The sequence below is a fragment of the Xenopus tropicalis genome, chromosome 5 (genome assembly GCF_000004195.4).
Source record: "Xenopus tropicalis strain Nigerian chromosome 5, UCB_Xtro_10.0, whole genome shotgun sequence".
In the NCBI taxonomy this organism is placed as follows: domain Eukaryota; kingdom Metazoa; phylum Chordata; class Amphibia; order Anura; family Pipidae; genus Xenopus; species Xenopus tropicalis.
This window is the reverse complement of record NC_030681.2, coordinates 100,172,454-100,197,750: the sequence shown is the minus strand read 5'-3', so window position 1 is coordinate 100,197,750 and position 25,297 is coordinate 100,172,454. Positions and strand designations below refer to the sequence as shown.

The 25,297-nt window shown below is 39.4% G+C and overlaps 1 protein-coding gene across 2 annotated transcripts in view; it reads left to right on the top strand.

Annotated features, from left to right (window-relative positions):
* Positions 1-25,297, top strand: part of dvl3 (dishevelled segment polarity protein 3) — a 56,968-nt gene that overhangs the window by 1,344 nt on the left and 30,327 nt on the right. For both annotated transcript variants that reach the window (XM_031901494.1, NM_001123457.1), the window contains 3 exon segments: positions 15,081-15,150; positions 17,098-17,219; positions 23,927-24,033. In XM_031901494.1, coding sequence (XP_031757354.1) covers positions 15,081-15,150; positions 17,098-17,219; positions 23,927-24,033 — 299 coding nt within the window.

Genomic DNA, 25,297 nt, shown 5'->3' with positions numbered 1-25,297 from the left:
CTGAATTGTTTTGTTGTGTAGCCAACAGTGCAGTATAGGTAATAAAGTCTTGGCGTTCTTACTAAATTGCCACAGAAAACAGAAATGTATGTATATACAACTTTATAAAGCGCTACAAGGATACACAGTACTGTAAATCTTACAATATACACAGTTACACACGGGGAGGACAAGTGTTATAATAAATACAATAAATATAAATACACAGAGATTAAGTGCCATGTGGTATGAGACACAGTAGGAAGGAGGTCCCTGCCCCGTAGAGCTTACAATATACACTGTATGATCAAATGCTTCAACCCTCTCTGTCACACATTACAGCTCTGCCGGCTGTAAACGTCTGACAAACAAGACATTTCATGTACCATGAACCTAATAGTTTAAACAGAACACTTTTGCATAAGTTACCAGTTTAGGTATTCAATTTCCTCTTTAATATGATTGAATATATTGCTTTTGGCAGTTTGAGGTAAAACAACTTCTTACATCTTCAGATTCTGTTTCTAATACAGAATCTACATTGAAATTGTGTTCTTTGTTTTCTTTTTTCAAAGCACTAAAATTTATGGCTAGTGCCACATGGAGTGTATTCTCATCCTGCTGATAAACGCAGGCCAAGAATCCACCCCTACGCTTGAAAAATCTGATAGTTGTGGCTGCACCCATACATAGCCTTTGCGCTGGCTCATGTGCTGCCATACTAAGCTTGCGTGTGCAGTTTTGCACCTAATTCAAAATTATTATTTTTTTTAAAAATATTACTGCAGGGGGCTCAAACTCAATTTACCTGGGGGCCGCAGGAGGCAAAGTCAGGATGAGGCTGGGCAGCATAAGGGATTTCACAAAAAATTGGCTTTCAAGGGATCATGCAAGGCACGGCGGGAGCTGCTGATTGCGGAAATGACGTTATGCCATCATAACAGTTATTATGGGAAGATGTTCTGTGTGCACAATTAGCTCCTAAGGAGCTAATTGTGCACACAGAACGTCTTCCCATAATAACTGTTATGATGGCATAACGTCATTTCCGCAATCAGCAGCTCCCGCCCGCCGTGCCTTGCATTATCCCTTGAATCGCAATAAAAATCGCAATCCATTCATTGCTTTTGAGAAGGCGTTGGTGCGGGCCACAAAATACTGTACTGAGGGCCGCAAATGGCCCGCGGGCCGCGAGTTTGAGACCCCTGTATTACTGTATTTGCATACATATTAATGTACCACAATTAAAGGAATTCTGTCATGGAAAAATATGTTTTTCAAAACTCATCAGTTAATAGAGCTTCTCCAGCAGAATCCTGCATTGAAATCCATTTTTCAAAAACACAAACAGATTTTTGTTATATTTAATTTTGAAATTTCACATGAGGCTAGCCATATTCTTCATTTCCCAGGGTGCCACAACCATGTGACCACAAGCTGGGCTCTGATAAAGTAATCCGCGCGGGTGATTAGTTGCAGCAACTTATACTCTAACATGTGTTGGGAATGTCACTGTGTCTTTATCCTTAAAGTACATTTAGCCCATTCTTCTAGGCTGGTTGGGTTAGTTGGATGACTATTTTGCCCCTTAATTTTCAAATAGTGCTTTAGGTTTGTTCTAAAACCACTTCACTGTTACGTTTGCTTGTTGGGATCATTTTTCTGCTGAAATATGAACTACAGTTTTTAGTAGGTTTAGTAAGTTTCTTTTTCTCCATAATTTCCCTGTATTTTACACATTTATTCTAACAAGATGCCCACTCCCTGCAAATGAAAAGCAGTCCCACCGTATGGCGCTGCTGCTACTGCAATTCTTCAAGCTGCATTTTTTGTTTTTGTACTTTGAAATAAAATAATTACAGAAGACAGCATTTTAGTATTCGGTACACAATAAACGGGAGGATTTGTCAAAGATCTCAGTATTTGTAACAAGGCCCTGTATATTGTGAGTCCATAGTTGCCAGTTTGTCTGTTGAAACCAAATTTAGAAGTTAAGTTTAAACACATGTGCTGGTGATTATATAACATTTCTCTACCCTAAGAACATAGACCCATGATTATCCATTTCAATGTGATGCATTCCATTGCCCCTTTTGCTAGAGACATTAACAACTAGAACTTTGCAGCAGACCTCATCAGGGTAGCAAAGAAGGCAGCTGGTTCCACTGTCATTTTCTAAGAAACTCCAATATTCCTGTTGCAGAGCTAACCATATTCCATGATTGCAAACAATAGGGCATTCTTATATTCATAAATATGAATTTTGTCATTGGCGGATTTTTTTACAAAACGGACACAAAAATTTGCAACTAAAAAAATTGTGGCGAGTAAAAAGTTGTAGTTGCGTCAAAAAAGTTGCTTAAGAAAAGGCACACGCTTCAAAAAATATGCACGCTAGCCGTGTTTCGCTAATTTTTCGGCTCCTCGCTAGTACAGATGTGAGGCTCCTAATCAGTCACAGAAGAATGTTTTTTTTAATGGGAGATGTCATTGTCATAGTTCTGAGAACTGGTTTTCAGCACTACAGGTCCCATGTCTGTAGCTCTATAGTAGAATTAGAAATATGTACCTTCGATTGTAAGCTGCATTGGACGAGGCACCGATGTAAACGATGTTTAAAAGCACTGCAGAGTATTTAGGAGATATATAAACATAGTAACATAGTAAGTTAGGTTGAAAAAAAGACGTACGTCCATCACGTTCAGCCATAATGCCTATATATAACCTGCCTAAATTCTAGTTGATCCAGAGGAAGGCAAAAAACCCCATCTGAAGCCTCTCAAATTTGCTGCAGAGGGGAAAAAAATTCCTTCCTGACTCCAAGATGGCAATCGGACCAGTCCCTGGATCAACTTGTACTAAGAGCTATCTCCCATAACCCTGTATTCCCTCACTTGCTAAGAATCCATCCAACCCCTTCTTAAAGTTATATAATGTATCAGCCAGCACGACTGATTCAAGGAGGGAATTCCACAACTTCACAGCTCGCACAGTAAAAAATCCTTTCCGAGTATTTAAACAGAACCTCCCTTCTTCTAAATGGAGTGGGTGCCCTCGTGTCAGTTGGAAGGACCTACTGGTAAATAAAGCATTAGAGTGGTTATTATATGATCCCCTTATATATTTATACATAGTTATCATGTCACCTCTTAAGCGCCTCTTCTCCAGTGTAAACAAACCCAACTTGGCCAGTCTTTCTTCATAACTGAGACTTTCCATACCCTTTACCAGCTTAGTTACCCTTCTCTGGACCCTCTCTAACTCAATAATGTCCCGTTTGAGCACTGGAGACCAAAACTGAACAGCATATTCTAGATGGGACCTTACCAGCGCTCTGTAAAGGGGAAGAATAACACCCTCCTCCTCCTAAACAAAGCATATAGTAATGTGTGTAATATGTTACACATGTACATTACTGTGTGTATATACATATATATATATCAATCAGTAATATTTCAGTTTTGGAAATTGTGAACTGACCTCTTGAGTATTTTTAGAGGTGCTATGATGTTGCTGGCATTATGAGACCACAATACGCCAATTCATTTTTTCATTCCAGTAAGGCTTGTTTTTTCTCTTGGCAATAACCTTGAGTGCTGTTTTATTAACAGCACTTGCATTAACACAAATACCCAAATCAATAGCTAGATAATCTACAGCATGTTATTTTCCGTAAAAGACATGTATCTTGACTAAAACCCCCCCCCCTTTTTTCTTTTTTTTTTTAAACTATGCTTCTGTGAAGCTCTAGCAGACATGCATGGAATTATTCACAGAAGGCTGTGTTTGTGTGACGATCACAAAACATTTGTAATATGTAACCATGCCTTCCTCCAAGTGTAAACAGTGGTAAAAGGCTGCCGAACACTGTCTGTTACTGCAGTCTTTACTATGTACTAGTTCTTAGCAGGAGCTGCACTCTGCATGGGTAAATCTTGTTTTTGATATATTTAGTGCAAATTTTATTTTTATTTGCAAAATAGCATTAATCCCTAATTTGCCAGGAGGTAAGATACTATATAGTGCTTTAATTGAAAACTAACCATTGGACTTTGGACATTTAAATGGCTTTCTATAGAACGGAGTGCTGCTAGCAAGTTCACAAATGTGAAGGCTAGTTCCGTGCGGGAAACCAATTTGCTTCTAAATAGTTCAAGATCAATTTGTAGCAATAAGAAGGGAGGTGAAGAGGCAAGCAACATGCAGGCATGTGTGTTCTACAGCTATCGCTATGAGCATAGCCTAGCACTGCTGTGCAAGTAAGAGTGGGGATTTACTGATTCACTGTAAAGTAGGTAATGCTGCTCTGTTAAGGACTTTAGGGCTGATTTACCAAAATCAAGGTAGCTTTTTATTTTGACTCGAGAAAACCTTGGTGAAAAAAATGCACAGCGATTTTATGAAACCTTGAATAGTCTGAATTTTAAGAAAAAAACTTTAAAAGTCTGAAAAAAAAAAAACCTCGGCAAGTGAAAGCTGGCAAATAGTGATGTGTGGGCCAGGCCGATACCCATGGGTTGGCGGGCCTCAGCACATCACTTGCGAGCCACTGACGGGTTTGGGTTTGACTCTTCCACTCGCTATCCCCACGTGTGACGTAACACTTTCGGCTTCTGAATTTATAGGAATGTGCCCATCATGCCCCACCCCTTTTGTGATGTCATTGTGGGGTGGGTGAGGCGTGGGTCTATCAATACAGGGCAGAAGCCGGGTCAGGTAGGGTTTGGGTTGGGAGCTGACAGGTTAGAGTCGGGTGGGGGTCAAGTTTAATGTTTTCTTAAGGAACTGTTTGAGGGGGGAAAAAAGTCACTTGCATTTTGTAGGCCTTTTTGTTTTTGCTTGCATTTTTTTTCTGTGAACTTTAATTTAAATAAACAAGGCCCTTTTTTCCAAACCATGTCTGGACCTTCTTTTCCTAAACTAGATTATAATATGAACTAAATAAATTGTTGTAGATAATTACTTATTTAGGTCAGGTTCCTATAACATCTGAGAGAGTATAAATGGCCAGTATTTGCTCCATTTGCTAAGCATTTCTGCCTATGAAAGTTGTGTGAAAACAGACCATTATGGAGCTTTCACCCAGTTCCCAAAGGAGCAAAGGATTAGGGTATTTTATGCACTCCCTGCAACCTCAGTTAAAATGCCAAATATCTAATAGTAAGATTTGCCTAATTTTAAAATGCCTTTTAGCAGTGAAGATCTGTGCCTCAAGGAATGCTTAAGGCTGATGCCAGATGAGGCGTAGGGTGGATATTTTTGGCAAGCGTAAAAGCGCTTGCCGAAATTATAGCCCTACGCTTCCTACATGTGCCTGCACCCGAATGAATGGAATAAGCTCGGGTGCAGGCACATGTAGCCGAAATACGCATAAAAACACAAGACTCAAACTTGCGTTTTTATGCGTATTTCCGCTACATGTACCTGCACCTGAGCGTATTCCATTCATTCGGGTGAAGGCACAAGTAGGAGGCGTAGGGCGGAATTTACGGCAAGCGTTTTATCCTACCCCTCGTCTGGCATTAGCCTTAGGTTAACTGCTCTTTTATAGTCTTCTTTTATATTGATTAACAGCACCTGCTCTAGCATGCTCTCAGTAACCTGAGGGACTCCAAATGTAAAGTGTTTCTGTGCGTGTGTGTTTATATATATATATATATATATATATATATATATATATATATATATATATATATATATATATATATATATATATATATATAGAAACAAGTTGCTGGAAAGCTGCACACCATAAAATACAGATGATACCTGGGTGCCCGTGCAGATAAACGTGGATACACAAGGTTAGAATGACAGCACTCGCAGGCAGTTTTTCATGAAGAATCACAAAAGGTTTACATAAGAAGATTTGAGGCTTTATTCAGTCCGACGTTTCAGTTCCTGTCTGGAACTTTCATCAGGGACAGTCCCTGATGAAAGTTATATAAATATATATATATATATAAATATATATATATATAATATTTATATATATAATATATATATATATATATAATATATATATAATATATATATATATATATATATAGCCCCCGAAACATTGCACATTGCTCTGTCAGATGATGATGATATGGACCGATTTTATTTATTTATTTATTTTATAATAAACGCTACTTTTATACATAGGTATTCGTCACCATACTGCTTCAGTTTGTGTTTTCTCTCCAAGGTCCAACTGATCTGTGTCCATATAATACAGTTCTTTTCATTTAGGCAGACATGGGTGTTTTCCACCTCCAGAGTCTTACTGTTTAGATCACAGCATCATTAGAGAGAAGAACATGCTACTTAATATCTGATGAGCTTGTTTTGTGTGGCCTCCAGTGGGTTCGCAATTCTTGACAGGGTCCCAAGTTGACCACTTGCACACAGAATGCAATAATGCAAATTAAATATTCCATTACAACAAAAATCTGAGACTGTGACTGCGCAAGGACAGTTAGTGGGTTATTTATACAGCTAGCAAATAGGTACTTAGTAAATTCTCTCATATGACATCATAGGATTTCATGGTACAGGAGTTCTTCGATGCAACAAGGGATGCATCGAATCCACTTTTTCAGATTTGGCTGAACTCCCGAACCGAATCCTAATTAGCGTATTTTTAAGGGTTAAATCGCCGCATGTGGCAAAAAGTTTTCAACTTCCTTGTTAACATCACAAAAAGTCACATGTTTTTTCGAATTTGGTTCTGCCAGGAGGGTGGATTCGGCCGCATCTGAATCCTGCCGAAAAAAGGCCAAATCTTGACTGAATACTGGATTTGGTGCATCCCTATTAAAAAAAAAAAAATCTTTGAAACTACTTAATGCAAGATGCAATATTAGATTGTTTTTAGTGGACTCCTGGTAGATATCATTTTGAGATCTCTATGATGTATATGTTGTTTTTTTTTTTTGTGCTTGTTGTTACTAATGATATTTGATCAAGTTCCCAGGGCTCATCCTTGAAAATAAAAGGCAGTAGGATGTGCTAGGAAAGCTGAGGCATGTTGAAAGCTGCAGGTGAAAGCTGCACTCTGAATTCATGCCTGAAGATCAGAGAGTTACAAAATGTGTTTTAGCAACATGCAGTGACAGTTACACAAAAGTAATATGATATTATTATATCCCTTGAATGTTAAGTGTTATAGCACACTTGAGAGTGAGAGGCACATTTAAAAAAACGTATGTGTTTTTGTTAGTGTATTCAAGTAAAAATGTGACATGTTTTTATTCAAAGGTTTTTGAAATGTTCATACGTTTTCAAGTTTAACCTTTTTTTCTAGTTTTTTTTTAACTTTTTATTAATGCATTTACCAATTTTTTTTTAATTGTTTGGCAACAGTCCAAACTAAACAGTGTATGGTTAAGGCTTTTCTCGGAACTTGCAATAATCAGGGGCAGTTTAAAGTGATGGTTTATTTTATGATGCCATACATTTATTTTTTGCTATCCTCCTTTTTAACTTTTCAGCTTTCAAATGGGGGTCACTGACCCCGGCAGCCAAAAAAAACTATTCCTCTGTGAGGCTACAGTTCTATTGTTATTGTTACTTTTTATTACTTATCTTTCTATTTAGGCCATCCTCTATTCCAGTTTCTCTTTCAAACCGCTGCCTGGTTGCTAGGTTAAATTGGACCCTAGCAACCAGATAGCTGCTGACATTCCAAACTGTAGAGGTGCTGAAAAAATGTGTGTGTGTGTATATATATATATATATATATATATATATATATATATATATAGTATGATAGTAAAAGTTACTGTAAAGGTGAACAACCCATTTAAGTAAAAACTTTGCTTGCTTAAACTGTTGTCTCTGTCTTTCTATGTTGTTTCCTGTGAATGGCACCAGATCCTTTTATAATAGGTACAACATACAAGTAAAACTGTCCTGTTCAACTTTATAAAATGAGAGAATTCATACAGAGTGATGTGGTTGCTGGAGAATCATGTCTTTGCTTTGCAGCTCACTCCAGCAAATGTTAGTTGCTGTGCCTCCTGTCTTGTTCTCTGCCATCACACTACTCTGCTAAAAAAAGGTGCTACACCATATGGTGGTAGTTGAGAGTGGGACTAGTTGTGAGGTCTGGTGCACTGGTTGGTCCTGAAAATATGTTTGGTTAGGGTTCTAAAGGAATCTTTCAACATGTCACTTTCCAACATGTATAAGACTAGAAGCAGGGCCCTGGGACTGTGGAACAAGTGATTGCTTAGCAATAATCTTCAACCTGAATATCCCCAGCTATTTTTGAACTACCCTCCCTCATCAACATTGCAGCTGCTGTCTGTCTTGCTGAGAGATTTAGCACAATTCCAACAAGTGATACACACACAATTTTATTTTAACACACATCTTTGCCTTTACTGCCAGGTTTGCTGTCATTCATCCAGATTGTTGTTATATTTGTTACTTTCTTAATTTTCCCTATATGTGATATTGACACATTGCAGTGTTGTAGTGTAGTACTGTTCAGGGAGCACAATAAAGGGCTCTAGGGGCAGGTGTCTCATTGAATCGGGAGAGTCTGGAAGGGAACCGGTGTTACAGCAATGCTGTACTTTTTTTTAAAAAACATTTCTTTTCCTCATTTGCACTTTCAAATAACTCTAAAATATACTGGTCTACTGCAAAATAAGTGGGTCGGATTCTCGGCATGTGTAAAAATGTGCACTGCGTGGCACTGAAATAAAGCTTTGGTTCTTAACCACCTCCATTTGTGTTTGGAGTGCACACCCATCTGAGAAATTGTGCTTGTGACTGCTGCGTGGCACTAGCCTAAAGGTCCGCTTGAATCTGTTTGGCAGTTTGTTTCTAACACCACAATCTTCCTCTGAAGTCTTACCATGGTCCATAGAGAGATTATGCTGTTAGTCTTCTTGCTACAGCTAATGGGTGGCACTAGGCATGGCATAAGGACATCCATGAATCAGTACAGTGAATATGACTATGGATTGATGACTGACTTTAAGGGCAGGGGTACATGGGGAGATTAGTCACGGCACAACTAATCTCCCCGTGTACCCCTACCCTAAAGAACAAAATTTAAAAAGCTAACATTTACGCAAAGCCTGAACTTAAGGTCTAAACCATTTCTAGAAAGCATGGCATTTTACTTGAATGCACCTGCAGTTGTTCTGGCAGATATTTGTGGGAAAGGTCATGGTTATGTATGGGCTAAGGCTCCATAGAGCACAACAAAGTGGGTTGAACTTTGACTGGAAAAAAAATGGCTGGACACAGGTGTGGTGATGGATGTTTCTGCATTAAAGAGTTTTGCTTCAAAGGTTTTTTTTACAAGGTTAAGATAACTCAAAAGAATAATGGTTCATATAAAGGAATAAACAAATAAAACTTTGTTTATCATAAACCAAGCTTTTATTCCATGTGATTTAAATCATTGGCCTGTATTTGTATGAACCACCCACAGGCTAAAGGTTTGGGGAACTTGAAGAGTTTGGGAGTCTCTTGTTCACATGATCTGCTTGATTTGGATTTTTTGGTAAATCACCTGTTCACAGGGTCTGGGGTTGACGTGCCCAGGTCATTATAAGCATAGGGTGGGTTTGAAAGACTTTATATGATTGATTAAAAACGCTGAGCCGGGGGTCTATGCACACCTGAGCTTATTGGCTACCATGGCTTAGTTACTTATGTTTATCAAGCTGAGATTACAGATTGAAGAAAAATGGTTCTACAGGTATAGAACCCATTATTGGATCTCCAAACCTTAAGTCTACTAAAAAATTATTAAAACATTAATTAACCCAAATACCTGTATAGGTATGGGACCTGTTATCCAGAATGCTCGGATCTGGGGTTTTTTGGATAAGGGGTCTTTCCGTAATTTGGATCTCCATAACTGAAGTCTGCTAAAACAAATTACCGTCCCTGTTACTGGTCCTTTTCCATGTCAGTATATGTTAAAATCATTGCTACATCTTTTTAAAGATTTAGCTGTAGTTTGTGCAGATTTCTTTCTAACAGGAAAGGAAAACCTCCACAGTAAATTAAGAAATCCATGAAATACTTTGAATGCAGGATGTTTGACCGCGAACCACTAGCATAAAACAAAAATATGCTAGCACATCTGCTGTTAAACAAATGTGGAATATTTTGGCTTTGCATCAAAATGTATTTTCTGCAGTCAAATACTGTGTTTAACTGCAAGTCAGAGTATTGCCAGGATTCCTACTACTATTCAAAGTTGTTGTAAAGAAAAAGGATTATATCTAGAGCAGTGCTGTCCAACTTCTGTTGTACCGAGGGCCGGAATTTTTCCGACCTACGTAGTGGAGGGCCGATAATGGAAGCCAGTTTTGACCACTCCCCTTTTTGAAACCGCACCCACTTGAAACCACACCCATGTTATCACATGACCATACCCATATTAATGGTTGTAGTACAGCAAGAACCTGCCATACTCTGCCTTCCCTACCCTGCCTGTGTGCCATACTCTGCCGGCCCTACCCTGCCTTTGTGTGTGGCATACTCTGCCTTCCCTACCCTGCCTGTGTGTGCCATACTCTGCCTGCCCTACCCTGCCTGCGTGCCATACTTTCACTGTGTGTGCCATTCTTGGCTGGTTTGTGCCATACTTGGCCTGTGTGTGCCATACTCTGCCTGCCCTACCCTGCCTGTGTGTGCCATACTCTGCCTTCCCTACCCTGCCTGTGTGTGCCATACTCTGCTTGCCCTATGCTGCCTGTGTGTATGGCACACACAGGCAGCCTACAGTGACATAATGCTGGCACTGCTCCTACAGTCTGCACAATAACTATATATTAAAAAACTTTTTAATTGCAGTACCACCTCAGTATATGTTCTTTTTGTAGTATGCAGGGATTATTTGTGGGTTTCTACTGCTCCTGAGGTGTGAACAGGGGAACAATATGGGTGATTACAGCCTGAGCCTGAGGTGTGAACACTGCAGGGGGTGAACAATGCAGAGATTAAAAGGTGTGAACAATACAGGGGATTACATATTTAAACAATACAGCCTGATTACAGCCTGAATCTGAGGTGAGAACCATGCAGGGGGGCAGTTAATCTCAGTACTGATACCATTTAAAGTTTACACAAGAGTAAGCCATCAAAGCAGCCAGACAGGTGGGGGGCCACACAGAGGGGGGTCAGTTGGACAGCACTGATCTAGAGGAAGACACTTTACTTTTCAGTGTTGTACTGTGTGGATAAGAAGTACTGGTCTGGCAAGAGAAGGGTTAAGAACATCCAATTATCTTGTTTGAAGCTGATTAATTATTGATGGCTACTAATTTTCAGCTGTTGTCTTACACTATAACTTCCCCTGGGATTGTGAGAATGCAGAGTTTGAGTGGATTAAGTGTGCTAAACCCTGAGCATTTACTACATCTTTTACCTGCCATAAACCGGACCACATGTTCTACTCCTTTGACTTTCTCTAGAATAGATTATAAAGCCCTTGTCTGTTATGCTTGTTTTCTTGGTTGTTGCATTTTTATCTGCTTCTACACTTTCCATTCTGTTCAGTACTTCTCTTAAACCTAGTTGATTTGTAAAAAAAAAAAAAAAAAAAATGGTTTATATGAGTTACTTTATTTTGTCTATGGGCTCTATTAGTTAAATATGTGTTTGTATCAAAGTATTGCATCCGTCCCAATCTGCTACTGTTGCTGCTTACTTTTTCTGTTGTGAGATTTCTCAAAATTATTACCATTTTGTTGAATTTAAGTTGTTTATCTATACAGGGTTATTCTCCATCACAAAACATTTATGTACTATTTTCTATTGCATTGTGTCATTTGACTCAAGGTTGTAAAACCAGCTGTATGGTAACTAAAATGGAAGATCACCATGCCCATCTTTAATCGGATCAGACTGGCTGACTGCCAGTAGATCTTTCATCCACTAACTTTTTGCAGTTGGATATGAGTTCACTCAGTCCATTCCGGCATTCCTCAAACTAGCCAACTGATTAGCTAAATTTGGCAAAAATGTATTACTTACCAAATGTGTGGATCATCTAGTGTATTTCAACCATCAAAACTCTCATATCTGTGGTTGAAGCCCTTGGATATGGTTACTTGCTATGCAGTTTGGTGAGCTTATTGAATTTTTTGCATATGCTGCAATTGTATTCTGCCTATAGTTTTAATGTTAAAGAAATTTAATTTTTTTTAATTCATAAAACACCATTGGATCAGTTTTTACACTAACTACATTACTTTCCTCTCACTGCAATCATCTAAACTAGTTCTCAGGAACAGTGCAACTTGAGTTTAGTAAATAGTCCTTGTTCTGAATGTACTTTTTGCCTATTGTTTTAATTATGAAAAATCTTTTGAGCTAAACAGGGCATGCAATGGTAATTGAAGGTACTCTATATTTGGTCCTTGCTAGGCAGATAATTAGATTACCAATAAACTACTACTACCTTTGTTGTGACTGTTGTGTTACAGATAATCAGTAATCCTTTATGCAGAGGGGTTATCTACTGTAAAAAGACCAAACATGGAGTATCTTTAATTTCATTTTTTTATGAAGAATTTTCTTGTTTGCCAAACAGCGCAAACTAGGAAATTTTTCATAAAAAAAAAAAACTATGGATTTTTTTGTAATTAAAAGAATAGGCAAATAAAGCCCTAGCCCTATACACTTATGTTGGACATGTGGCATACTGTCCCTTTAAACAAAGATTCTGAGCTTGTATAATGCCCATAAAACCTTGTATTCTTAGGGCTCTGACACACGGGGAGATTAGTCGCCCGCGACAAAACTCGTTAGTCTTGTGCCGCCGCGTGTGCCATCCCGCCGGCGACTTGCATGTTCGCCGGTGGGATGTCGGGTCATGACAACTCGGGGAGATTAGTCGCCCGCGAACAGGGAGTTTTGTCACGGGCGACTAATCTCCCCGTGTGTCAGAGCCCTTAGACCTTGTGTGTTATGTGCTTTGTCACAGCTTATCTATATAAACCACAGTTGAGCTTTTGAAGCAAAAATCATTTTTATTGGGTAGGGTCAAAAAAAAGTATTAAAAATGAATTAATTTGTGTTTATTGGTCCTTTAAACTACAGACTGAGGTTTGTCATTTAGCAGCGAATAACATTGTAAATGGTATGCTTATTAGTTATTACTTGTATGTGTGCTGCATCTTTCCTGATTACTTGTATTTATCATTGAACCAGCAATGTGTCTTCAGAACCGTGACAGTAGAAAACTTTAGTAAGAATAGTATGCCATGTGTACAAGAAAGAATAACACAATGGACAGGTGCCTTTATTGCCCAAACACCAGACCATCTCTCCTTTGACAGCTGCTTGGTCACAGATGATAAAGGAGCAGAGTCAATGACACTTCAGTACTGATAGCTTACCCCTCATTGCAGTTGGGGGAGGGTCATGCATGGCAGCTTGTGAATGAACAGCTGGGCGTCTGGTCTTTCTGGGGGTTGTGTGTATAATTTAAAACACTCATGTTAGCTTAGTGCTGTGTCTAGAAGACACAAATGACATTGCACCATATGTACTCAGCTTTGTTTGCCGTAGTGAGAATTGAAAATTGTAATAATGTGTTAGGGCTATGTCACATGTGGCGTTTTTACACCGCGTTGTTACAGAGTTCCAACGTGGCGTAAAAACACCAAATAAGCAGTACATTAGAATAAACTGTAATATGCTTGTTGTAAAACACAAATGCATTTTACATGATTTATGATATCTGCCAAAAATGCTAAAATGTATGACACTTGGATTGCTGGCAGTTAAACATACCATATTTGAAGATTCCTTCATCAACACTCATGCCCTTTATTCAGATGCGTGTATTAGTGATGTGTGGGCCGACCTTGCCACATCAACTTCGGGTTGTGGGCGGGTTCGGGTTGAGTGTTTCCGCTCACCCTACCCACCTGCAACCTTACACTGGCAGCTTCCTCTTCCGGCTCTCTAATTTATAGGTGTGTGCCTAGCATGCCCTGCCTGCAACCTTAAACTGCCGGCTTCCTCTTCCGGCTCTCTAATTTATAGGTGTGTGCCCAGCATGCCCTGCCTGCAACCTTAAACTGCCGGCTTCCTCTTCCGGCTCTCTAGTTTATAGGTGTGTGCCCAGCATGCCCTGCCTGCAACCTTAAACTGCCGGCTTCCTCTTCCGGCTCTCTAGTTTATAGGTGTGTGCCCAGCCTGCCCTGCCTGCAACCTTAAACTGCCGGCTTCCTCTTCCGGCTCTCTAATTTATAGGTGTGTGCCCAGCATGCCCAGCCTGCAATCTTGAACTTCCGGCTCTCTAATTTATAGGTGTGTGCCCAGCATGCCCTGGCTGCAACCTTAAACTGCCTGCTTCCTCTTCCAGGTCTCTAATTTATAGGTGTGTGCCCAGCATGCCCTGCCTGCAATCCTTGAACTGCCGGCTTCCTCCTCCATTTCTCTAATTTATAGGTGTGTGCCCAGCATGCCCCGGCCCCTTTTTGGACGTCATTGTGGGGTGGAGCGGGCTCAGGTCTTTAAAGGGGGGAAGTCGGGTCAGGTTGGGTTGGGGTTAGGTGCGGCGAGTGGGGTTGGTGTGGGTCGAGTATTTCTCGACCCACACATCACTAGCATGTATTCATTGTAGGTGTTTTTTGTGTGAGTCATTACCAACTTAAGCCTACAGTGCTCTATTTAGGGATTTGGGTGTTGGGTTGGTTTGTGGGAAATGTGAGTTTGTGGGAGAGTAGAATGAAACTCCTATTATATGCATTGTTGTGAAATATCCTTGCATTATTTGCTCAGAAATCTGTATACGTCGTTGTCATTTAACTTTGTAACTTTTCAAATGCCTTGCTCAGTTTTGTGGTTGCTGTTGCTATCTCACACAGTATGGACACTATTTTAACTGCTAAGTTTAAAATACCAAGAGAAATTAATTTTTCAAAAATGTTGTCTATCCAATCAACTGTTGGCAAATATGTATTCTGCTTTTTTGTGTGAAACATTGTACACACCCATAATAATGCTATTTTGTTTTAGTAGTGCTCTTCATTCTTTATTCATTTTGTTTTCAATTTCTTGTGGTGTAGACAGCTTACAAAAACTTACTTGTAACCATTAAGTTATTCAATGCCTTTGTGTACTTTTTACAGGGTAGTTAAAGAAGAAATTTCTGATGACAATGCAAAGCTGCCATGCTTCAATGGAAGAGTTGTGTGCTGGGTGAGTTAATCAGGAATAATTACAGAATACAACAGACATGAAGGGCAACAAAATCTCAACCAAGTATAAGACTAGATTGATGCATCTTATGTCTAATGAACATGCATGTGCGAAGTTGCAGGTCTGTAACTCTGGTGGCTTTACATACACTTATTGTGCTCTAGACGTTTCTAGTTAGTTACAGGGCCACATTTAGGTCTGGTACCACCCTAGGTACTGGACCTAAATTCACCCCCTAAGTTGTGGAAGTGATGACACACAGCAAGCAAATGGCGGCACACAACACTTTTGGTGGCTTGTGACGTCCATTCAATAGGATAGACATTGCACAACGTGAACCTTTCACCCCCCCCCCCCCCATCTCCATCAGCAGACTTTTTAGTGGCCTGCCTTGACCCCCCCCCCCCTCCTCTCCCTTATCGCATACTCTGTAACTTAAAAAACTTCCCCTATCGCAAAACCCCAACCTAAAAATGCAGAGCAGTGCAGCTGTGTATCTGGGCGGCATCTTCTGTTCAATCGTGAAGCTGATAACTCCAACTGTGCATGCTTAAGCAGGGTCCGTGTCGGTGGTGAGACCCTAAGCTTCTACGATTGAACAGAAGATGGCGGCCAGGTACGGAGCTGCACTGCTCTGTCAGTGACTCATAGCATAATTGTGCTGTTTGCAGCCTGATGTTACAGTGGGTAACTTAGAATTCAATAAATTAAATGTCAAAGCAACTAATTCAGTGACACACCTTGTCACTTGTCAGTGACATACCCCTTTCACCATTCTCACCAACTCTGACCTATAATTGAGATTCAAAAGCCTATCCCCATCCTTACCAAAAATGTACAAGTGTGCAAAAGCGCTGCACTAAGCTAGAAGGATGATTCTATTACAATGGAAAATCCCTTCACTGGAAAAACACTTTATACATTATATAATAGTAGAACTGATGCTGTTTTGTCACAGTCCCATATAGGCAAGTCTGTTTTTTTTCTTTCCCCTCGAATCTACTGTACTTCATTTTTTTAGATTACAGTTTAAATAAATGTCTGGCACGACAGGAGAGGCTTAACTTGACCAACTTTTTCAAAATGGCATGGTTAATATGCGTTCTCACAGCATCTAGGGATACATTAGATTTTTAGTGGTCCAAAGAAAGACTCTTCAGCTTAACTATATTTGTCTTTTGCTTTGTTTTTAGGAAGAGCAAAGGGCCAAAATATAGTGTCAGTGTTGTGTTTAAACAACAAGGAAAAAATTATGACTGCTGGTCAAATGAAAAGGCATCATAATCCTTTTACCCTGCTTCTCAAATGTACATTTTGTGCCTTAATTTTTGTAGCTCACCTCTGTTCAGACTTGCCACTTGACCAACGTGTACATGCATAAAAGGTTGTGATGATGAGGCAGATTTATCAAAATGTGAGATTAGAGCTCACAGAAAAATTCACCTACTTTCTATTCATTCCTAAGGGATTTTTAGAAACTGATTGCTGGTCAGCAACATGCTCTTCTAAAATTTGTAATAACTGGATAAAAATGCTCATGACATATTTGGTGGTTATATGTAATGCACAAGTATTCTTGGGATATTTGAAACTAGGATTTGCTTAACTTCGACCTATTAAAATCACAAATGCAGCACAAAAAGTATGTGGATCACAATTTTATTATAATTTGAGAAGGAACCACAGAGAAATACTTTCTGACCCAGTCCTCCTTTCCAGTCTCTTTCTATATTTTATATGTTTACGTGTTTTTTTTTTAAGCTCAAGAGCTTAGTTTGTGCAGAATTTATTTGTGATAAAATATACACCTTCAGAAAAGATAATGCAGACCACATCTGCAGTATACTTTGGTCCAGTTTATAAATCAAGCTTCTGAATATGTAAAATGCACAGCTATAAATAACTGTGTTTGAATATTTGATATAATGAATATCATTCCTTCCACAGCTTGTATCCGCAGATGGTTCACAGTCTGATGCCGGGTCTGTGTGTGCTGATAACCAGTCAGATTTACCGCCACCAATTGAGCGGACTGGTGGAATTGGGGATTCCCGACCCCCCTCATTTCAGTAAGTGCATACAATTTTATAACATCAAATCTCAAATGAATAAATATATATACACACAGACTTTTTCTATATTACCATTTAAAAAAAAAAAAATTAAGAATATTACATTACATTAACATTTATTTATAAAGCGCCAACATATTCCGCAGCGCTGTACAATAAGTAGGTTACATACATTGGACATACAGAGTAACATATAAAGCAATCATTAACCGATACAAGAGGTGAAGAGAGCCCTGCCCAAAAGAGCTTACAATCTACAAGGAGAAAGGGTTGAGACACAAGGTGTGGGAATGGGCATGACCAGAGTTGTGAGAGGTGGGGCACAGGGTATTGCTAAACTAGATTAGGGTAAGCCTCTCTAAATAAATGTGTTTTTAGAGAACTCTTGAAGGCAGAGAGATTGGGAGAAAGTCTGACAGTTTGTGGGAGTGAATTCCAGAGAAGGGGGGCAGCCCTTGCAAAGTCTTGAATGCGAGCGTGTGAGGAGGGAATGAGAGAGGAGTTGAGGAGCAGGTCAGTAGAGGAGCGTAACAAGCGGGTTGGATGGTACCTAGAGATGAGTTCAGAGATGTAGGGTGGGGCAGAGTTATGGACTGCTTTAAATGTGAGGGTCAATAGCTTGAATTTTATCCTGGATGGTAGGGGAAGCCAGTGCAGGGATTGGCAGAGTGGCACGGAAGAGGAGGAGCGGTTGGAGAGGTGTATGAGCCTGGCAGCAGTATTCATTATGGACTGGAGAGGGGACAGTCTTTGGAGGGGAAGGCCAATTAATAGGGAGTTACAGTAGTCCAGGCGAGATATTATAAGAGAGTGAATAAGAATTTTGGCAGCATCTTGGGTGATAAATGATCGGATTTTGGAGATATTTCTTAGGTGAAAGTGACATGATTTGATAAGTGATTGGATATGAGGGGTGAAGGACAGGGCAGAATCAAGGATAACCCCAAGGCACCGGGCCTGGGAAGATGGGGTGATGGTAGAATTGTTAACCGTTATAGATACCTCGGGAACAATGTGGGCGTTGGATGGGGGAAAGAGAACCAGTTCAGTTTTAGAGAGGTTTAATTTGAGGTAACGTTGGGACATCCAAGTGGAGATAGCGGACAGGCAGGAAGAGACGCGAGTTAGAAGCTCTGGGTTGAGATCAGGAGAGGAAAGATAGATCTGAGTATCGTCAGCATAGAGGTGGTACTGAAAGCCAAAAGAACTGATTAATTTGCCAAGTGAGGAGGTATAGAGAGAAAATAGTAAGGGGCCCAGGACAGAGCCTTGGGGAACCCCGACAGAAAGAGGCAAGGGAGAAGATGATTCCCCATTGTAAGAGACACTGAAGGATCGACCTGAGAGATAAGATGAAAACCAGGATAAGGCAGTGTCACGAAGGCCAAGAGAGCGGAGAGTCTGGAGGAGAAGAGGGTGATCCACAGTGTCAAAAGCAGCAGAGAGATCGAGAAGTATCAGTAGCGAGTAGTGTTTTTTGGCTTTAGCCGAAAGGAGGTCATTTGTTAGTCGGGTTAGAGCAGATTCGGTGGAATGTTGTTGTCTAAAACCAGATTGTAGGGGATCCAGGAGGTTATTGTCAGAGAGGAATAGCGTCAGTCGGTTGTATACTAGGCGCTCAAGCAGTTTGGAGATGAATGGGAGCAGAGAGATACATGCATACATGCATACCATTATTATCACTGCCTAATTTATACTCGCTTCTGAACAAGCTTATAATAAATCATACAAAAACAGTAAAAAAAAGTACTAAGTATAAACTTGCCACATGAGTTAACAAAATTATTGACCCTTAATTTTGAATTCCAGTGGAACACAAAACACATAATGGTTCTGACCATTAAATTAACTAAAGCATTTGATCAGTTATACCAAGTCAATTATCCTAGGCTATATGGTACAATAAGTATACTTCTGGAAGACTGGGGAAAGTACCATATATCATGGATAGGGCGAATAACCGCAATAAAGATAGTTCTACTTCCAAAGATTTTATACCTGTTTATAGTACTCCCTATTTCAATCAAACACTCGGATCTTGAAAAAATGGAATTGTCTTTATCTGCTTTCATTTGGGCTAATACTACAAAGGTCTATCCCTGAAAGAGGTCTAGGGCTTCCAAATTTTTGGAAATATTAAATAGCAGCTCAGTTGACGCATATAACTTTTTACATATTCATTACACCTCCCCTTTATGGGTTTATTTAGAAAACAGGCTGGCAGCTCCATACACTGCAGATGCGTTGCTTTGGACACAACCAAAATATAGACCACCTATCCTTAGCCCTACTTTGTGGCACTCTGAAAATTTGGCTCTCCTCACACTCTCCTCACACTCCTGTAATGCCACCATTTCAATGGTGGATTGATCAAAATCTTATTCAAGTGAAAAATCTACTCACTGTAAGGGGCCCATTTACCCTTGATTATTTACATAAAACATATAACTTCCCTGATCTGGAACATTTTCATGCGTCTCAACTGTTACACTTTGTAGCACAATGTTGGAAGCAATATATACCCCAATCTATAACCCTGACTTATTTTGAGAAATGGTTTACAGATGGAGTAATCCCTCTGAAAGCTATCACAATTTTATACCAACATATTCATTCTCCAAAACAACTACAGGTATGGGATCCCTTATCCGGAAACCCGTTATCCAGACAGCTCCGAATTACGGAAAGCCCATCTCCCATAGACTCCATTTTAATCAAATAAATTAGAATTTTAAAACTGATTCCCTTTTTCTCTGTAATAATAAAACAGTACCTTGTAACTGATCCCAACTAAGATATAAATAATCCTTATTGGGGGCAGAACAGTCCTATTGGGTTTATTTAATGTTTTATTGATTTTTTAGTAGACTTAAGGTATGGAGATCCAATTTACGGAAAGACCCCTTATCCGGAATACCCTTGGTCCCGAGCATTCTGGATAACGGGTCCTATACCTGTACTAGATCTCAAATACATCAAATCTTGGGAAAAGGAAATGGGTAAAACACTAACAGATTCTGAATGGAAGAAACTGTGGGAAAATGTACGGAAAAGCTAAAACAATACATCTTACTTGATTACTTGAAGGAGGTTATAAAGTACTCTTTCGGTGGTATCTTACGCCTAATAAGTTAGCACATATCTATCCAGATTCCAGCGATAGATGTCTTGGGGGATGTCTGGCATCAGGGACTATGGCTCACATATGGTGGAATTGTCCACAAGCAACTAGATATTGAATACGGGTAAATAATTTGATATTTACTGTCCTGAACATTAATTTACATAGAGATCCATTGGTCGCATTAATTGGAGCCCCAGTGCAAAGTTTGATAAATATCCAAAGACTATTAATTAATTAAATATTCTTAGCTGCAAGACAAATTTTAGCAAGTTCTTGGAAGTCCCCTTCTATAAATTATGATTTACTTAAGCCCAAAATTGATTGGATATTCGTAAATGAGAAGCTGACAAGTATTAGATAAATGCCCATCATTTCTTAAAATATGGCATATATACACATTAATACCTAAAAAATTTGGTAGCAATACTATTATCTATTCATATGTTGTTGTATTATGACAAAAGGGACATTAGGTACTAGTAATGTTTATATTGTATTTGTTTTGTAGATTGTAAGCTCTTTTTGGCAGGGCCCTCTTCACCTCTTGTATCGGTTATTGATTGCTTTATATGTTGCTCTGTATGTCTAATGTATGAAACCCACTTATTGTACAGCGCTGCAGAATATGTTGGCACTTTATAAATAAATGTTAATAATAATAATAATAATAATAAACAGGAGAATAATTCTCTACATTGTTTTAATAATAATTTATCTATTAGCAGTTTATAAAGTTATTAAACAAAAGTAAACACATCTTTGGCCAGTTTTCTTATTTTACTGGATGACAAATCCTACAATACGTGTGTCACATTTTTATATTTCCTAACACTAGGCTTTTATGGTCTGTTCTAAGGAGAAAAACCAAAGATATTTTTGAGGTGTGGACAGTGTAAGACAGGGGTCTCAAACTCGCGGCCCGCGGGCCATTTGCGGCCCTCAGTACAGTATTTTGTGGCCCGCACCAACGCCTTCTCAAAAGCAATGAATGGGTTGCGATTTTTATTGCGATTCAAGGGATAATGCAAGGCACGGCGGGCGGGAGCTGCTGATTGCGGAAATGACGTTATGCCATCATAACAGTTATTATGGGAAGACGTTCTGTGTGCACAATTAGCTGCTAAGGAGCTAATTGTGCACACAGAACATCTTCCCATAATAACTGTTATGATGGCATAACGTCATTTCCGCAATCAGCAGCTCCCGCCGTGCCTTGCATTATCCCTTGAAAGCCAATTTTTTGTGAAATCCCTTATGCGGCCCAGCCTCATCCTGACTTTGCCTCCTGCGGCCCCCAGGTAAATTGAGTTTGAGCCCCCTGGTGTAAGATTTGTTTCCCATATTGCATTGAACGTTAGTCAAAATAGCTCTGTCTTAGTCTCATATAACCACAAAACATTTTCTAGCAGCGCAACTGGGTCATTTATTTCTGGCAGTCTCCAGATGTGCATTTACTTGATTTGCAACTTGCATTTTTTTGAATAATGACTTTATTTGTGCCACCCTCTGATTAAGACCACTGTTATCCAGAGCTTGTGATAAGGTTGACTGGTGCACTTTTACCTAAGGGCTGTGGCACATGGGGAGATTAGTTGTCGCGCGACAAATCTTCCTTGTCACATAGTAACATAGTAAGTTGGGTTGAAAAAAGACATACGTCCATCAAGTTCAACCATAATGCCTATATATAACCTGCCTAACTACTAGTTGATCCAGAGGAAGGCAAAAAACCCCATCTGAAGCCTCTCTAATTTGCCACAGAGGGGAAAAAATTCCTTCCTGACTCCAAGATGGCAATCGGACCAGTCCCTGGATCAACTAGTACTAAGAGCTATCTCCCATAACCCTGTATTCCCTCACTTGCTAAGAATCCATCCAGCCCCTTCTTAAAGTTATATAATGTATCAGCCAGCACGACTGATTCGGGGAGGGAATTCCAGAACCTCACAGCTCTCACTGTAAAAAATCCTTTCCGAATGTATAAATGGAACCTCCCTTCTTCTAAACGGAGTGGGTGCCCTCGTGTCCGTTGGAAGGACCTACTGGTAAATAAAACATTAGAAAGGTTATTATATGATCCCTTTATATATTTATACATAGTTATCATGTCACCTCTTAAGCGCCTCTTCTCCAGTGTAAACAGACCCAACTTGGCCAGTCTTTCTTCATAACTGAGGCTTTCCATACCCTTTACCAGCTTAGTTGCCCTTCTCTGGACCCTCTCTAACTCAGTAATGTCCCGTTTGAGCACTGGAGACCAAAACTGAACAGCATATTCTAGATGGGGCCTTACCAGCGCTCTGTAAAGGGGAAGAATAACCCCCTCCTCCCGTGAATCTATACCCCTTTTAATACAGCTCAAAACCTTGTTTGCCCTTGCAGCTGCTGCCTGGCATTGCTTGCTACAGCCAAGTTTATTATCTACAAGGACTCCAAGGTCCTTCTCCATTATGGATTTGCCTAGTGCAGTCCCATTAAGGGTATACGGGGCTTGCATATTTTTACATCCCAGGTGCATGACCTTACATTTATCCACATTAAATCTCATCTGCCACTTAGCTGCCCAGATTGACTAATCTCCCCGAAATGCCATCCCACCGGCTGAGAGGAAACTTCTGCGATTTACATTCTAGCCAGTGGGATGGCATTGCTTGGAGATAAGTCAATGTGATTGCTGGACTTTCCCTATTACAAGTCTCCTCCTCGTTTGCACCAAAATATTATGGATTACCCTTTTTTTAGGCAGGCTCTAGGTGTCTGCTATAGCCTCTTCTTCCTGATAACCGAACAGCATCCTATGGGATGTCCAAACCTTGAAAACTGTTGTTCAAAGGTTTGCCTTTGACCATAGTTATATGTACATGGAATATATGTGCTCATAGAAGATCAAAACATGGCATGGCATGATTGTGTAATGGCAACAAACTCTGTTAAGTGATAGTCAACAGGAAACCATGTTTCTGGGTGCGTACCTCTTCATCAGACAATCCATCCAGTGTCCACCATAAATATGTAAGAGGTGCAACCCCTGAGTTAAAACATCAATAGTAATACCTTATACACTGTTGACTATTAAACCACATGGGCTTGCCGCCGTTTGCTAATATTTTTTTTTTATAGTTTAACCTTTTATTGTTTTATATAACATACATAAACATAAAAACAAAACAACAAGGGGAGAGAAAAATAATAAGAAAAAAAAAAAAAAAGGAGGGGAGGTTATATACAGCATTGCGGTAACATATTAAACATGTTTCAGTTCTGACATGGCAATAGCAATATAATAAAATAGGTTTGGTAGGTATGACAAAATTCTCAATTGTACAGCGCTGGTCCATTCAATCATATTATACGTCAGGAATGTTTTAATTTCTCTTTGGAACAGAGGCATGGTGGTGTGCACATGATGTCTGTGAGTATGTTTGTTAAAAAAAAAAATTAGGTTTCATTGCTTTGCAATTAAAATATCACAGAACAAAAAACACCATCAAGTACAATACTAGTAACAATGACGGAAATGCGAAATAAAGCACAAAACCTATGTGCTATTTATACTGGCACATTGTTATCTCCCTTTTAGTCCAAACACCCGAGGCAGCCAGGAGAACTTGGACAATGAAACTGAGACTGATTCTGTGGTATCGGCACATCGAGAGAGACCAAGAAGAAAGGAGACACCTGAACATGGTAGGGCCTGATTTTACAATATTACTAGTATAAGAGTCCCCAAATTCTGTTGTTAATCTCCTAGACCCTTTTGTGGGAATGTAAAGAGATTGAAATGCTAAGAATACAAAGGGTCAGTTACTGTGATATGATATATTTCCTATGAATATGTGTATTTTGTGCTTAGAATGACCTGTTTTAAATATATAACTTTTGCACACAAAGCAAGTTAGGATGGTTTTTAAATAGTCCTCAGCTTGCATTGCATGTATATTAAACTTTGGATTACTATCCTGAGAACAAGTTGGTGCTTGATTTTGTACATTTAGACTTAAAGTGCTATCAGAAATGTTGTACCTTTTAGATTTTTTGCAAACGTTTGGCCAGGTGTTTTTTTAATAAGTGACTTTGACACAGATCTATGATAGCTTGCAGAGGCCTGTAGCAATACAACCTGAAATTGGTTACAAAGACATTTTTGTGCCAAACATAGCTTTTTCTTCACACTACCACATACCTTTTTACAAAATTAATTGACATTAAATAAATGGTGTATAATAAAACATGTGTTTTTTTCCTGTACAAGAGACAAGGTGCAAAAAATAGGTGCCAAGTTATTTGCTATTTTCAACTTGAACCGTTGCTTTGTGCTTTAAGGCACAGCTTTATTTTACCTTGCTCTGAATACAGTGCTGTCTGCAGTCGGCAGAGGTGTATTTAGAGCAGGGCAGCATGTGGGCATCTCTTGAAATGCCCCCTAGCCTGTGTTAGTCAGATTCCTAGTCTGGAGAGCACCTAGGACTGCACTTTAAGAGGTTGTTCACTTTTAAATTAACTTTTAGTATAACATAGACATTCGTATTCTGAGACAATATGCAATTGGTTTTCATTTTTTATTTCTTGTGGATTTTCAGTTTTCACTTTTTCTTCAGCAGCTCTTTAGTTTGGTATTTTAGCTGCTATCTGGTTCCTAGGGTCTTGTTTACCTTAGTAACCAGGCAGTGGTTAGAATGAGAGACTGGAATATAAATAGGAACTGAATATAAAGATAAGTAATAAACTGTAACAACAACAATAAAATTGTAGCCCCACAAAACAAAAGTTCTTGACTGCCAGTGTCAGTGACCACAATTTCAAAGCTGAAAAGATGTAGAAGAGTAAGACAAATATTTCAAAAACTCTGTCCGCACCTTCTAAATGTAAGTCCCACAACGCCGCCATCTTCTTTCTTCTCTTCCGGGTTCCTGGAATGCCGCCCCTGCAATAAAAAAAAACGCTTACCTTT